This window comes from Vulpes lagopus, chromosome 24 (genome assembly GCF_018345385.1).
Source record: "Vulpes lagopus strain Blue_001 chromosome 24, ASM1834538v1, whole genome shotgun sequence".
NCBI classification, from domain to species: Eukaryota; Metazoa; Chordata; class Mammalia; order Carnivora; family Canidae; genus Vulpes; species Vulpes lagopus.
The window spans coordinates 5,762,026-5,774,803 of record NC_054847.1 but is presented as its reverse complement, the minus strand read 5'-3'; the positions used below and the strand labels follow the sequence as shown (position 1 = coordinate 5,774,803).

General features: G+C 39.1%; 1 protein-coding gene across 3 annotated transcripts in view; it reads left to right on the top strand.

Annotated features, from left to right (window-relative positions):
* The window catches only part of CNTNAP5 (contactin associated protein family member 5), a 792,545-nt gene that overhangs the window by 420,253 nt on the left and 359,514 nt on the right, over window positions 1–12,778 (top strand). For all 3 annotated transcript variants that reach the window (XM_041739874.1, XM_041739876.1, XM_041739875.1), the window contains exon 8: window positions 93–357. In XM_041739874.1, the coding sequence (XP_041595808.1) occupies window positions 93–357 (265 nt within the window). The remainder of the gene's footprint in view (window positions 1–92; window positions 358–12,778) is intronic.

Genomic DNA, 12,778 nt, shown 5'->3' with positions numbered 1-12,778 from the left:
ATTAAGGTCAGCTCCGGGTGGTTGTTTATATCAGCTGTCAGATCGCAGAATAAAAAATGGCTTTTATATGTTTGATTTTTATTGTTTTCCAGGGCAATGTCACTTTTTCCTGCTCTGAACCACAAATTGTTCCCATCACATTTGTCAACTCCAGCAGCAGTTACTTGCTGCTGCCCGGCACCCCCCAAATTGATGGGCTCTCAGTGAGTTTCCAGTTTCGAACATGGAACAAGGATGGTCTGCTTCTGTCCACAGAGCTGTCTGAGGGCTCGGGGACCCTGCTGCTGAGCCTGGAGGGTGGAACCGTGAGACTTGTGATTCAGAAAAGGACTGAACGCACAGCTGAAATCCTCACAGGTACTTTGTGCTGACAACTGCTAGGTCGCTTTTTTTTTGTTCAGCCAAGTATTTCATAGGTACTTTGTAGATAAGGAAATGGAGAGTCATGGAAGCTCAGTAACTTCTAAAGTCACATGTTATTAAGTGATGGAGCTACAAATTCACCTTGAATGTTCTGGCTTCAGAGTCTGTAGTTTCCCTGTATATCATACACATTACATGGACCTTTTACAGCCACCAGATTTTATTTTGAGTGAAAATCAGTTTTTTTTTTTTTTGAAAATTAGCCAGTTTTAAGAAATATTTTTTAGGCACATCTGGGTGGCTCTGTCAGTTAAGCATCTGCCTTAGGCTCAAGTCATGATCTCAGGGTCCTGGAACTAAGCTTCTCCCTGCTCAGCGGGAAGTCTGCTTTTCCTTCTCCCTTTTGCCCTTCCCCCTCCTCCCTTTCCCTCTGACCCTTCCCTAGCTCCTAAATAAATAAAAAATCTTTAAATAAAATGTTTTTAAAGTATATTTTTAAGATATTAAGTAAATACAGATACATATGGCATCTAAATATGGCAAACCTTTTCTATTTTTTTATTTTTATTTTTTAAATAATTTATTTATTCATTCATGAGAGACATACAGAGAGAGGGGCAGAGACACAGGCAGAGGGAGAAGCAGGCCCCATGCAGGGAGCCCAATGTAAGACTTGATCCTGGGACTCCAGGATCACATTCTGGGCCAAAGACAAGCACTAAACCGCTGAGCCACCCAGGGATCCCTGGCAAAACTTTTTAAATTAGTCCTTGAATAGCTGAATTGTGGAAAGACTTTTATGGCGCTATAACACAGATTCTAATATGTAGCAATGCAGAAGAGATTTAGGACTAAGTCATGTTTTTTCAAAACCCTCACTCTTCTGTGTGATGTTTATGCAATGTCAGACAGCAGAACTTTTTCCCTCCTTCTCTTTTTATTATCTTCCAGAGGCAGTATTGACTTAGTCCACAAGTACTTACTGAGGTTAGACCACATGCCAGGCATTATATTAGGGGATGAGGCATGTTCCCAGGTCAACGAATCATTTGAAAAGCCTCCCTGGTTCTACAGTCTGAATCAGATACTCTTCTCTGTGTGTCTTGGGCCAATAGCCATCCTTAACTATATATACTACATTGTATTTTTCTTTAAGTGTCTTCCTTCTCCCACTGGACTACGAGTTTTGTTACCCAAATAAATGAGAGAAAATTGATGTAAATATAAAGGCTTAATACCCAATGTCAGGTCAGACTGTGGGAGAACTTCATATGCCGATAAGTGAACAAAAAGTCCATTAAACCCCCAGAATAGCAGGAGAGTTTGGGTCTGGAACTTAGGTTCAAAATACACCTACTTTTCTTACTGTTCTATGGCCCTGAATAAACTTCTTAACCTTTCTCATATGTAAGTGAGAGTGTATTAGTTATCTATGGTTGTGTAACAAACTATACCAAAATATAGTGGTTGAAAATGTTTATTGTGTCCTAGTTCATAAGAATCAGGAATGCAGGGGCATCTTGGCTGGATAATTCTGGCTGTAATCAAGTTGTTGGCAGGGGCTACTGTCATCTCAAAGTTCAACTATGGGTAAATCTGCTCCCAAGCTAATTTATATGACTGTTGGCAGTCCTCAGAAAATGTACTTCCAAGTTTATCTCATGGCCTCTCCAGAAGGCTGCCTCATGAAATGATAGCACTTTTACCCCAAAATGAGTGATTCAAGGAAGAGAAAGAACACTCAAGACAAAAGCCATAGTCTTTTTATAACCTAACACCAGGAGTGACATTCCATCACTTTTACCATGCTCTGTTCAGTAAAGAAACAAGTGCCTTAGCCCTTGCTCAAAGCACAGGGGTTATACAAAGCTGTGGATATTAGGAGTCATGGATCACTGGGGACCCTCTCAGAATTTGCCTATAACATGAATGAAAAAAACAAAAAAAAAAAACAGAAAACAAAAAAAAAAAAACTCTTACATCGAGTGATTGCCATGATGATGAGTCAATGAGATAATGTGTCTAAAATCCTAAGCACAGTGTTGAGAAGCTATTCAACAAATTCCTTTTCCTTCCATGCTGACTCAAGACCTATAGCTAGAAGGGGCCTTACTCCATATAATCATAAAAGCTGAGTCAATTTGGGAAGTCATAGGACTTTTATAAAATTTATGAAATTTCTAGTAATGGAGGTGAGTTAATCACTTAGAAGCATAATATTCATGTTCAGAGTTATAAAAGTTAAACCTCAGTCCTCCCTATTTGAAGAAGAAAAATGTGAACTGACACTAGGTTGTTTCTCTCTCTAATCGGTGAGATGTTTGAGTATAGAGACTTGTAGGCCTCAGGTCAATAATGCAGTTTTAATACAGGATAGGCCCTGGCGGCACTTTGCTCTAAAACATCCAGGTGCTGCCTGTATTATTAAGCACATGTCAGTCCATTAAAACACGTTTATGACTGAGAGAGGCTGGTAAAAGCTGCCACGTTACCAAGCTGCAGAAGGAGAGAAAATCATCTGTTATTTCAGACCTGTCTCTCAAGAAATGGAACAAGTGAAAGGGAGTTTTAAAAATGTGCTGACTGAGTTCTTGAAGTCTGTCTCAAAAACTCTTGGTTTATTCTTTCCCCAAAAAGAATCTCTGAATTTTGGAAAATTTGAACTTCCCTCATTTTTTCTTTGAATTGGAGCTATGGCGTATGTCGGCTGGAATTTTTCTATCTTGGTGGTGGGGTGGGGAGAGACAAGCAAAACAAAACAAAACAAAACAAAAAAAACAAAAAGCCAAACAAAAATAGCTTTCTTGTTCCTCACGTTTCTGAGGAAACTTGTTTTCGAAGTACTTGAGATCATAATGGCTTTCTAAGGGATGACGGCCTCGTATGAAAAAGTAGAAGGTAATGGCAACTGTCCCTATGATGTTTGAAGCCAAGTGGAGCTACCGTGACATATAGTAGGTTCATCAGGGAAAACAGACAGTAGCACACTGCATTTTGTCAGTGGGGCAGGGAATCCAGATATTTAAAGATTAATTGGAGACTAGTTCAGGTGTTTCTAACATCTTGGGTCTAAAAGAGAAGGCAACCCCCATGGAAGCGAGGGTAGAGAGATGCCTGGCTCATTCACTCTTGTTTTCAGAGCTTCCTACAGTGTACATGGCTCTTTGTTTTGGAGATTGGGACAGAAGTGCAAACTAAGTGCATCCTCAAAGTAGAAAGCGTATAAATTAGTTTGTTCTAGGTGATGAAGTTTCCAGAAGATGAAAGAAAATGGTGTAATCCTTTCTTTATGTTTTTCTTTATTTTTTGTTTTTGTTGTCTTTCTTGAAAGCCTTGTTCATGTGGAGATGAGGAAAAGTTGAGGACATCCTTTCACTCTAAGTGATGCAAGAGTAGAATCGTCAATCATTGTAGATCTCTTGCAGGTCAGGCATTGTGTAATACTGCAGGTAAAAAACAAACATGAGACTTATGGGGTGGTTATTATTTTCCCAACATGCATACGATGAAACTGGGAACCAAAAAATTTGAGTTAAGCTGACCAAGATGGTGTTCAACCTCAGGATTTTCCTTTGGATTCCTAAGTTTGTGGTCTTTATACTAGAACTTGCTGCAAGCCATATTCATGTTTTATATTGTAATTCAAATGTAAGAGAACTTTGGAGGAAAGATCAATAGACAAAGGTTCAACAAGCTATTCAGGTAAATAGCTATCTAGTGTCTAAAGTTAGTTCTTCCTAGAACATTTTATTTGGTGGTCCCATTGATGGATTCTTGGGTTAGGTGGGATTAACACAAGATGGTGAGTCCATTTGTCTTTAAGACTTCTTATATAATTTAGCTAAAGTTTGCCTGTATAATATAAAATAAATAATCCATATCTATATTTTAATACACAAACATACACACACTCACACACACATTCTGGTATTCATTAAGTATATATGGCATAAATACTTAGTGCCACTTCCTTAGTAAGATTATCATCTAAAGACTAAGGGTACTAAAGCAGCATGAGGTACTGCTTACAGTCTATCTGCTTCCAAAGACTTTGCCCTGTAAGAGCCCTTCCCATCCTGATAACCCCAGGCTCCAAGCCCCACCTGGATCTTGGGGCTGCCCTGGAACAGAAAACATACCTTCAAAGTGTCCTGCTGCATGGTGAAATTTTCCAATTTCTCCTTTCATGAACCAGAAAAGATATATATAGGCAAATCTTAAATAAATGAACAAACACGTGGATTTTCTACTTTATGCATTTCAAACTCTCAGTTTTTGACTACATTTCATGAGGTGCCATGTGTCACAGGGACTACTCCATCCCTCAAATCCACACCTGTTCATTGGGCAATAGATACTCTGTTCTATTTTTTAATGTAGGAAATAGGTGCCATTTTAGACTCTTAGAGATACTGAAAATGGAGGTTGGTATCATCCAAATTCATCTAAGTGACTTAGAGAACAGGGAATTATATGCAGGTAAATAATACCACCAACCCTGTTTCCTTGAAGAATCAGGGATGAATGTTTTTAATTTTGTGTGCAACATTAAATATTCTAGAGCAAAAGCTAGCATCACTATAAGTATTTTAAATTTTATCTGGACTTTCAATATTATTATTTTTTTTTCTGATGGGAGGATGTTGGAGAATGAGAATAGGAAGAAGAGGTCTGGGGGCTTCAGTCATTAAGGTTTGGAATCTGCATTTTCTACTTGATGTTTCTTAAAATGTCAACTCCCCACTGAAAAGTGAGCCTGGGCAAAAAGCTTGAACTCAGGCTTCAGCGTTCAGGCCTCTGGCTTACCTGGGCTCTGCATAGATGTAGGATGTGAATAACTCTTGTTCTCTTAGATCTCATTGTTCTGTTCTGCTAAAGGGGAGATTTGGTTTAAAATTAGTAAAAACCTTCTAGTCTTTTATGAGTTCCTGAAGAACAGCAGAGGTCAGCCCTTTTCCTTATTATCTTCAAGGAAATCATCAACCCAAGAGTCTTCTTTTGAAAATATGGTAAATGGCCTTCACTGTCTGAGATCATGTTTCTTACATCCCAAATTGTGGTACATTTTGTGCAGTAAGAAAGGTTAACTTGGCCTTTGTCATACAATGATTTTTGTGAATGAGGCTTGTATGTCCTAGAAGGGTTATGCATGTGACTGACTCTCAGTGACATGTGAGGAGCCAAAAATCCCAATATGAGAAGTTGGTTTTGGGGAACCTTCTTTAAACTGAACTAGGATAGAGAGAGAGAGAGAGAGTAAGGGACTGATCAGAATGTATAAGATCTTCAAACCGTGTTAATAGAGGAACAATTGTAGGTACTGGAGCTATTACAGGTGGAGAGACAAGGACAGAAAAATGACAAGAATCTTTGAATATGGAACAAGCTTTCTCATAGTTGAAGGTTTTTATATGTTTATGTCACTGCAGAAAGTAGAACAAGCACCAGTAAGGTCAAATGACATAAAGACCAGTTTTGGCTTTCCAACAGAAGAATAATATATCCAAAGCTTTCCTCAGTATCACTAGAGTCACCAAACTCAGAGTGGAGTTTTCAGGTTTAAGAGATGAGTGAAACTTGAGAGATGGAAGAGGAAGTCTCCAAAATGAGAGATGTCAACCTAATAGCTAGGCACCACTGAATGATTATCAGCTGGAAGAAGGAAAGTAAAAATCAGTCCACAGGTACAGAACAGAATTCTTGGGTAAGAGGAGACCCAATAAGCAAAGATCCAGAAATCAACCAGATGCCATGGAAAAATTTTCAGTTAAGGCCAAGAGCTTATTAAAGAGACCCTCCCAGCTTACTCCATTTAATTTCTGGGTACAAGCAATTGTGTTCACTGTATTTCCTAAACCACCTTGCAACTCTCAGTAAGACTATATAATAGCTTGAATAGGAAGAATTCTAGAAATGGCATTCCAAAAATACCAGTTAAGTTATATGTTCTGATTAGCTATCCATGTTCTATACTTATGTGACTGAAGATAGGATGAAATTCTAATGGCATAACCTTAGATAACAGCCATGATGAATGTTTATCTGAACATTATTTAACATTGCCTATGTTTAAATGAATTAAGTTCTAGAACTATGGTCAACATCATCCCACTTATCTTTGAGAATGCATCTCAATTGATATTTTTTCAAGAAACCTTTCCAAAGCTAGCCAGATGCTCCATCACCCAGCCATCTAGCTCTTCTCCTATGTAGCATTTGCCCTGAAGATATGTGCATGTGTGTGAATTAGTTTGCTGTGACAACTATAACCAAACACCATAGACTAGGTGACTTGGGAATTTATTTTCATAGTTCATGAGACCTAATATCATCTTCTTATAAAGATATCAGTCATACTGGAGATGGGCCCACTCATATAACCCCATCTTATCTCAACTATCTATTTAAAGGTCCTTGTCTCCAAATAGACTTATTCTCAGGTATTGGAAGTAAGAATCTCAGCCTATGAATTTTGGAGAGCACCATTCAGTCCATAACAATGTATGTCAATCATGTGTCTCTTAATTGGTTACTCATTGCTCCTCTGCCCATTACAATGTAAAGATTCATGGGAATAATAATACTGACTTGCTCATCACTGTTTGCCCAAGGCCCATTATAGCACCTTGCTGATAACAGGTTTTCAATAACTATTTGCCCAATGTATATGCAACTGCCTAAAGGAATAAACCAGTAGAGTTGACCTCCAAAATAATTCAGAAGGATGTAATTTTAATAGTGAAAGAAGTGTTAATAGTGATTTTTTTTAACAAACGTTCATGTTACCACAGTTATATGCTGCATAATGTGTCAAAACTAGGGATGAGCTACATTGAGTGGAAGTACTAATTAGATAAAGGCCAGTGGAACTCCCAGAGGTGAAGATATGGCTTGAAGAACTGTATCATTCAGGACAGAAGTGCTCACCCTGATTAATACTTGTGGCCAGATGGTTTTAGGCTGCCGCCCTGCAATTAACAGAGCTGCTCCCCAAATATTATCCTTTTTCATATAAGCCATTTGTATCTAGCCACCATCTGCGCATCAAGTAAACATGGTAACTTTGTGAACTTCGTCCACTGCTTCAATTAAGTTGTCATTAATGCCTCTGTATTTCAGCTAAGATAATGTTGATGAGAAAATTCCATTAGCGAGGGCAAATACATAAATAGCCACAAGGCTATGATTGTCACAACAAGCTGTCTGCTGAGAACAGAGTTCAAGTTTCAAAAGTCAGAAATATGATGAGGCATTCCGTTTTATGGGAAACTGAGAAATGCAATTGCTGGAGTTTCAAGATATCCTGCAAAGGTTGGAAATGTTTACCAAAACAGTGATCTCTTGGGCATCTGCAGCTTTGTCAAGTCTGAGTAATGACAGTGGTGTGATTTTATTTCATAGCTTACTCTTCTTTTTTTCCACTTACTCAAAAAAAGGAACTGAGGGAGCTAGATTTTTGTTACTACATCAGAATACTCTAATACAAACCTGATTTCACTTCCTTTGCTTGTTCCTATTTTTTGCTTTGATAATTCTCTTATATAATTGACTTTGCCTCTATTAATTCAGGAAGGTTTTGAAGTGTCTACTCTCGGCTGGCGCTATACTCAGGCCTGAGGATGGAGGCATTGCCCACAGGAGCTCATAGGCATAGCTGGAAGGGATGGTCTTAAGGCATTTGTAGTGCAAGAGGACACATGCTTAGGATAGTGGGGGAGCATTGAGGAAAGGATGAGTGAGAAAGAAGAGTTTTTCCAGGGGCAGGGTGAACACAGCTTGGTTTCGAAGAAAGGATAGAATTTGGCCAAACAAAGAGGGAATGAAAGAATGTTCCAATCAGAGGAGAGAAGTAGGAGATCTAGAAGTATAAGAATCTACAGGTAACCCAGGATGACTGGGTCACAGAAGGCAAAGGACGACAGACAAAATATAAAGCAACATTCTGGCAGGGACATCTGAGTTTGGACTGTATTGTGAGGGTGATTGAGAAATATCTGTCTCTGAAATTGAGCTTGATTTTTACCATGTAGGTTTTGGGGCTGAGCATTCAAGTCGATATCAAGGAAACAAGGGCATAAACATCAGCCACAAATATGTCACATTTCCTGTCTGACTCTAATGGATCACAAACCCAGATGTTTTCCTTGCATACCCTGACCGAGAGTTTCTAGGATCCAAGTTACCCCGACATATGGACCAGGCTCTAATAACTAGGAAAGGTTTAACCTGTGATTTATGGCCCAGAACCAGGGAGATCCTGCTGCTAACACGTGGCAGTGGAACTTCAGCTGGTGAGATGCAAAATCAATCAATGAGCATTTGGAGAGGACAGGATGCTGCCCTGTTGATGCGGAGGGGGATACCAAGACAGGACTCAGAGCCTGACCCCCTGGAACTTGTAATCTCATTGAGGAGATGAGACTTGCAGTGATGCATTGTTAATTAATGGTAAAAAGCAGTAAATGATATTAACTAAATGCATAAATCAGACAGCAGATATTCTAGGAATTTGGAAGGAGAAATAATTATATTGGTCTGGTCAAGATAAACCTGCTTTGTTCATTTCTTGGTGTATTAACTGACTCATTCATTCATTTGGCACTTGTTATAGGCCCTGAACTATGCTAGGTGATTAGGACAGAAAGTCAAAAAAATATATGCTTCCTAATGCCTTTGGATAGCTCAGTCAGTTAAAGGTTTGACTCTTTTGATCAGGTTATGATCTCAGGGTCTTGAGATGGAGCCCGAGTTGGGCTGTGCACTCAGTGGGGAGTCTGCTTGGAATTCTCTCCCTCCCATGGCCCTCTGCTCCTCCCCTTACTCCCTTTCTCTTAAATAAATAAATTTTTAAAAATCGTATGCTTTCTGTCCCTACAGTGGAGGAGAAGAAGCTCCAGAACAAATATGGGGATTGGAGGACAGGGAGATGGGCTTGGATATTGAAGAGCTAGGAGTAGAGGCACTGATTAGGTAAATGTATTCACTTGGAGCATAATGAATGTATTAGCCTAGCTACAGTAGGGAATTTAGGTAGGAATACTAGGAAATGGGATTGAGAGGATAGACGGAGACTTGATTATAGAAGGCATAGATTGTCAAGCTAAGCAGTTTGAGATTTGTTCTCTGGGCTTCATGACCCACTAGAATGACATTTGCTGAGAGGTGTTCCTTAGGCAGTTCAATCCAGTAGGCTGTCCTGTACCAGAAAGAAGTCAGAGGCTGGGAAAAGATGGAGGCCATCACAAAAATTCCCAGCTATAGCGATAAAGGATAAAATAAAGGCTAGAGAGGGAATTTGAGGAAAAATGTGAATTCAGTCTACTATATAAGGAAGAGTTAATAAAATTTGATAATTTATGAATAAACAGCATACAAAAAAAAATAGAACTCAGGATCTAAATGGTAGCATAATGGTACTAATAATTGTAATATGCTCTTCTACGATGTGATTGGCATTTTAAGATTGCTTTATTCAATTATTTATGTATTCCCCACTTTGTTCTCACAAAAATTGAAACTACCTTTGAACTATTAAGTAAAGGTAGACGTGACAGGATGTGGAAAAAACACCTGAACTGGGTTTTGTAGACAAGATAAACCCTAGAAACTTCCAAGCCAGGCCAGGTAATTCTGCCTCTATTTTACAGATGAAGAAGCACGTTTGGAGAGATTAAGAAATCTGTCTAAATTTCTGGAAATTATAAGTGACAGGGCCTTGAGCAAGGGGTAACAGGTGAATAAAGGCATTGAGGAAATCTGTGACAAGTTATTTCCAGGGTTGGAAATAGAGTCTTTGAGGACTTTGCTCTGGCCTGGGCTGAATCTCTGCATGCTGGCATGTGGCTCTAACAGCTCTTGCTTAGAGGTCCTGGGACAGCCACTCTGTTTCAAATGTTCTGTATTCAAACCATCAAGAGAGATACTGAAATAAGATGAAATCTAAAATGCAAATACCTGTTAGGTATTTAAGGACAAGAAAAATAGAGAAAGTAGGAGTGAGAGAGAAAGAGACAGAGCACCCAGGCTCTGCAGCCTCCAAAATTATTTAACATGTCATTCCCAACCAACATTCCCCACCACTCACCCCAGGCTCCCATTCCCCCAAACCCACCCAAAGGACTTTTGTCAGTATTTGGAGACATTTTTGCTCCTGGGAGTAGGGGACTGTTACTGGCTCTAATGAGTCAGGGATGCTGCTAAACATGCCTACAAGAAGCACAGTGCATAACAGCCAACCCTCTATAAGAATCATACTGTCTGAAGGATCCAGTGCCGGTGGATCATTGAAGGACACTGCTTCAAGGAAAACCTTACTTCAAAAAAAAAAAAAAAAGAATTTAGGTCTTTCAGATTATTACTTAACTTCTCTTGAGTCTCAGTTCCGATAAATGTGAACTGTATGTTGCTATGAAGATCTCATCACAAAGTCTACTAAAAAAAGGCATATTAAAGGGTGCCTGGGTGGAGAAGTTGGTTAAGCATCTGACTCTTGTTTTCGGCTCAGGTCATGATCACAGGGGCATGATATTAAGCCCTACAACTGGCTCTGCACTCAGTGAGGAGTCTGCTTGAGATTCTCCCCCTCTCTCTGCCCCTCCTTGTCTCTCTGTCTCTCAAATAAATAAATCTTTAAAAATAAAACAAATAAAAAGTCATATTAAATCTTCAATAATAGGGCAGCCCCGGTGGCGCAGAGGTTTAGCGCCGCCTGCGGCCCCGAGTGTGGTCCTGGAGACCCAGGATCAAGTCCCATGTCGGGCTCCATGCATGGAGCCTGCTTCTCCCTCTGCCTGTGTCTATGCATCTCTCTCTCTCTCTATGTCTCTCATAAATAAATGGATAAAATCTTAAAAAAAATAAATCTTCAATAATATTACTTATCTGGAAAAATAAAATCAAAGTAATTAGCTAGAATGCCAAGTCAGATCTAAGTAGAATTCTAAGAAGAAACAGTAGTTGGAGTGTATTTTAATTCTTAGAAGCTAGAAGATCCACAAAAGGCCCGGATCAAAGTTTGAACTCTGTATTGTCAAAATGGAAGTTTCCTTGTGAGAAGATGAACTGGTGTAGACACTTTGAAAACAGCATTTCCTCCAAAGATGAACTATGGAGTTACATATGACCGAGCACTTGTACTCCAAGATGCACATCTAAGAAAACTGAAAGCTCAGTTCTGCACAGACATGTGCACACATGCTCACAGAAACATTATTTATAATACTTTCCAAAATGGAAAAAACCCAGATGTCCATCAACCGGTGAAATGGATAAATAAAATGTGATATAGCCATACAATGGAGTATCATTCAGCTATAAAAATATCCTGATATAAGCTATAGCACAGGATGAACCTTGAAAAGGTGCTAAGTGAAAGAATCCAGTCACAAAAGGGAATCTAGGGTATGATTTCATGTATAGCAAGTGCCCAGGAGACAGAAATCCACACAGACAGAAGCAGACTCATGGTTGACTAGGGTGGGAGGTAAAGGGGTGAGAAGTTTAGGGAAGTGATAGCTGCACGTTACAGCATTTCTTTGAGGGGTTATAAAATGCTTTAGAATTAATTGCGGTGCCGGTTGCCTAACTCCGTGAATATATTAAAGACCATTAAATTGTGCATTTTAGATAAATGAATTGTATGGTATGTGAATTTTATCTCAAACTGTTTCAAAAATATAAATAATGAAACACAAAGTTGAATTCAATGGCAGAAAATAGACCTTTGTAGAAGTAATTGGCCATCAGTTCCTGAAGCAGGGCAGGGCTGGCTCTGGGGGTGTGGAGAGCAGGAGCTCGGTCTGGGTCCCCGGCACCACCCCTTCAATTCTGGTTCCAACCCAGTAGCCACGTGAACCTGAGCAGCTTCTCTGGCTTTTCATTTTAGCATCTATAGCATGAGAACAATAAAACTTGGCCTTCTGGACCATTGTAAGAGTTAGGAATTATACATTTAAAGTGCTTGACACATTGCAGTTATTAGATGCTGTTAGCACGCATTATTAGCTATTTTTACAATCGTCCTGTGCTTCAAAATTTCATTCTCAAGTTCAGGTAAAAAGATGGATTTTTTTTTTTTTTCAAGGAGAAAAACTTTTCAGTCTTGGTTTGGATCCTGAGCAAAACACAGAACATCTTTTTTAACCCTTTTTGTAAAGGATCTTTATCTGAATGCCTTAGGCTGGATTCAGGAAACTGGGAGCAGCTGCTTTAAACCATGAGGGCAAGAAATGAGAAAGAATCAAAACATTTCAGATCCTTTATCTCAACTTAAACTGTTTGTTACTCTTAAAAAAATCATAAAACTTGTACTTTTTGTTTTTAGAAATTTGAAATTTCCAGTACTCTGTATGAGAGGAAAAAAACAAGAATTAATCATTCCAGGTCATTCTGCATTTTCTGTTTCTAGTAATTTTTA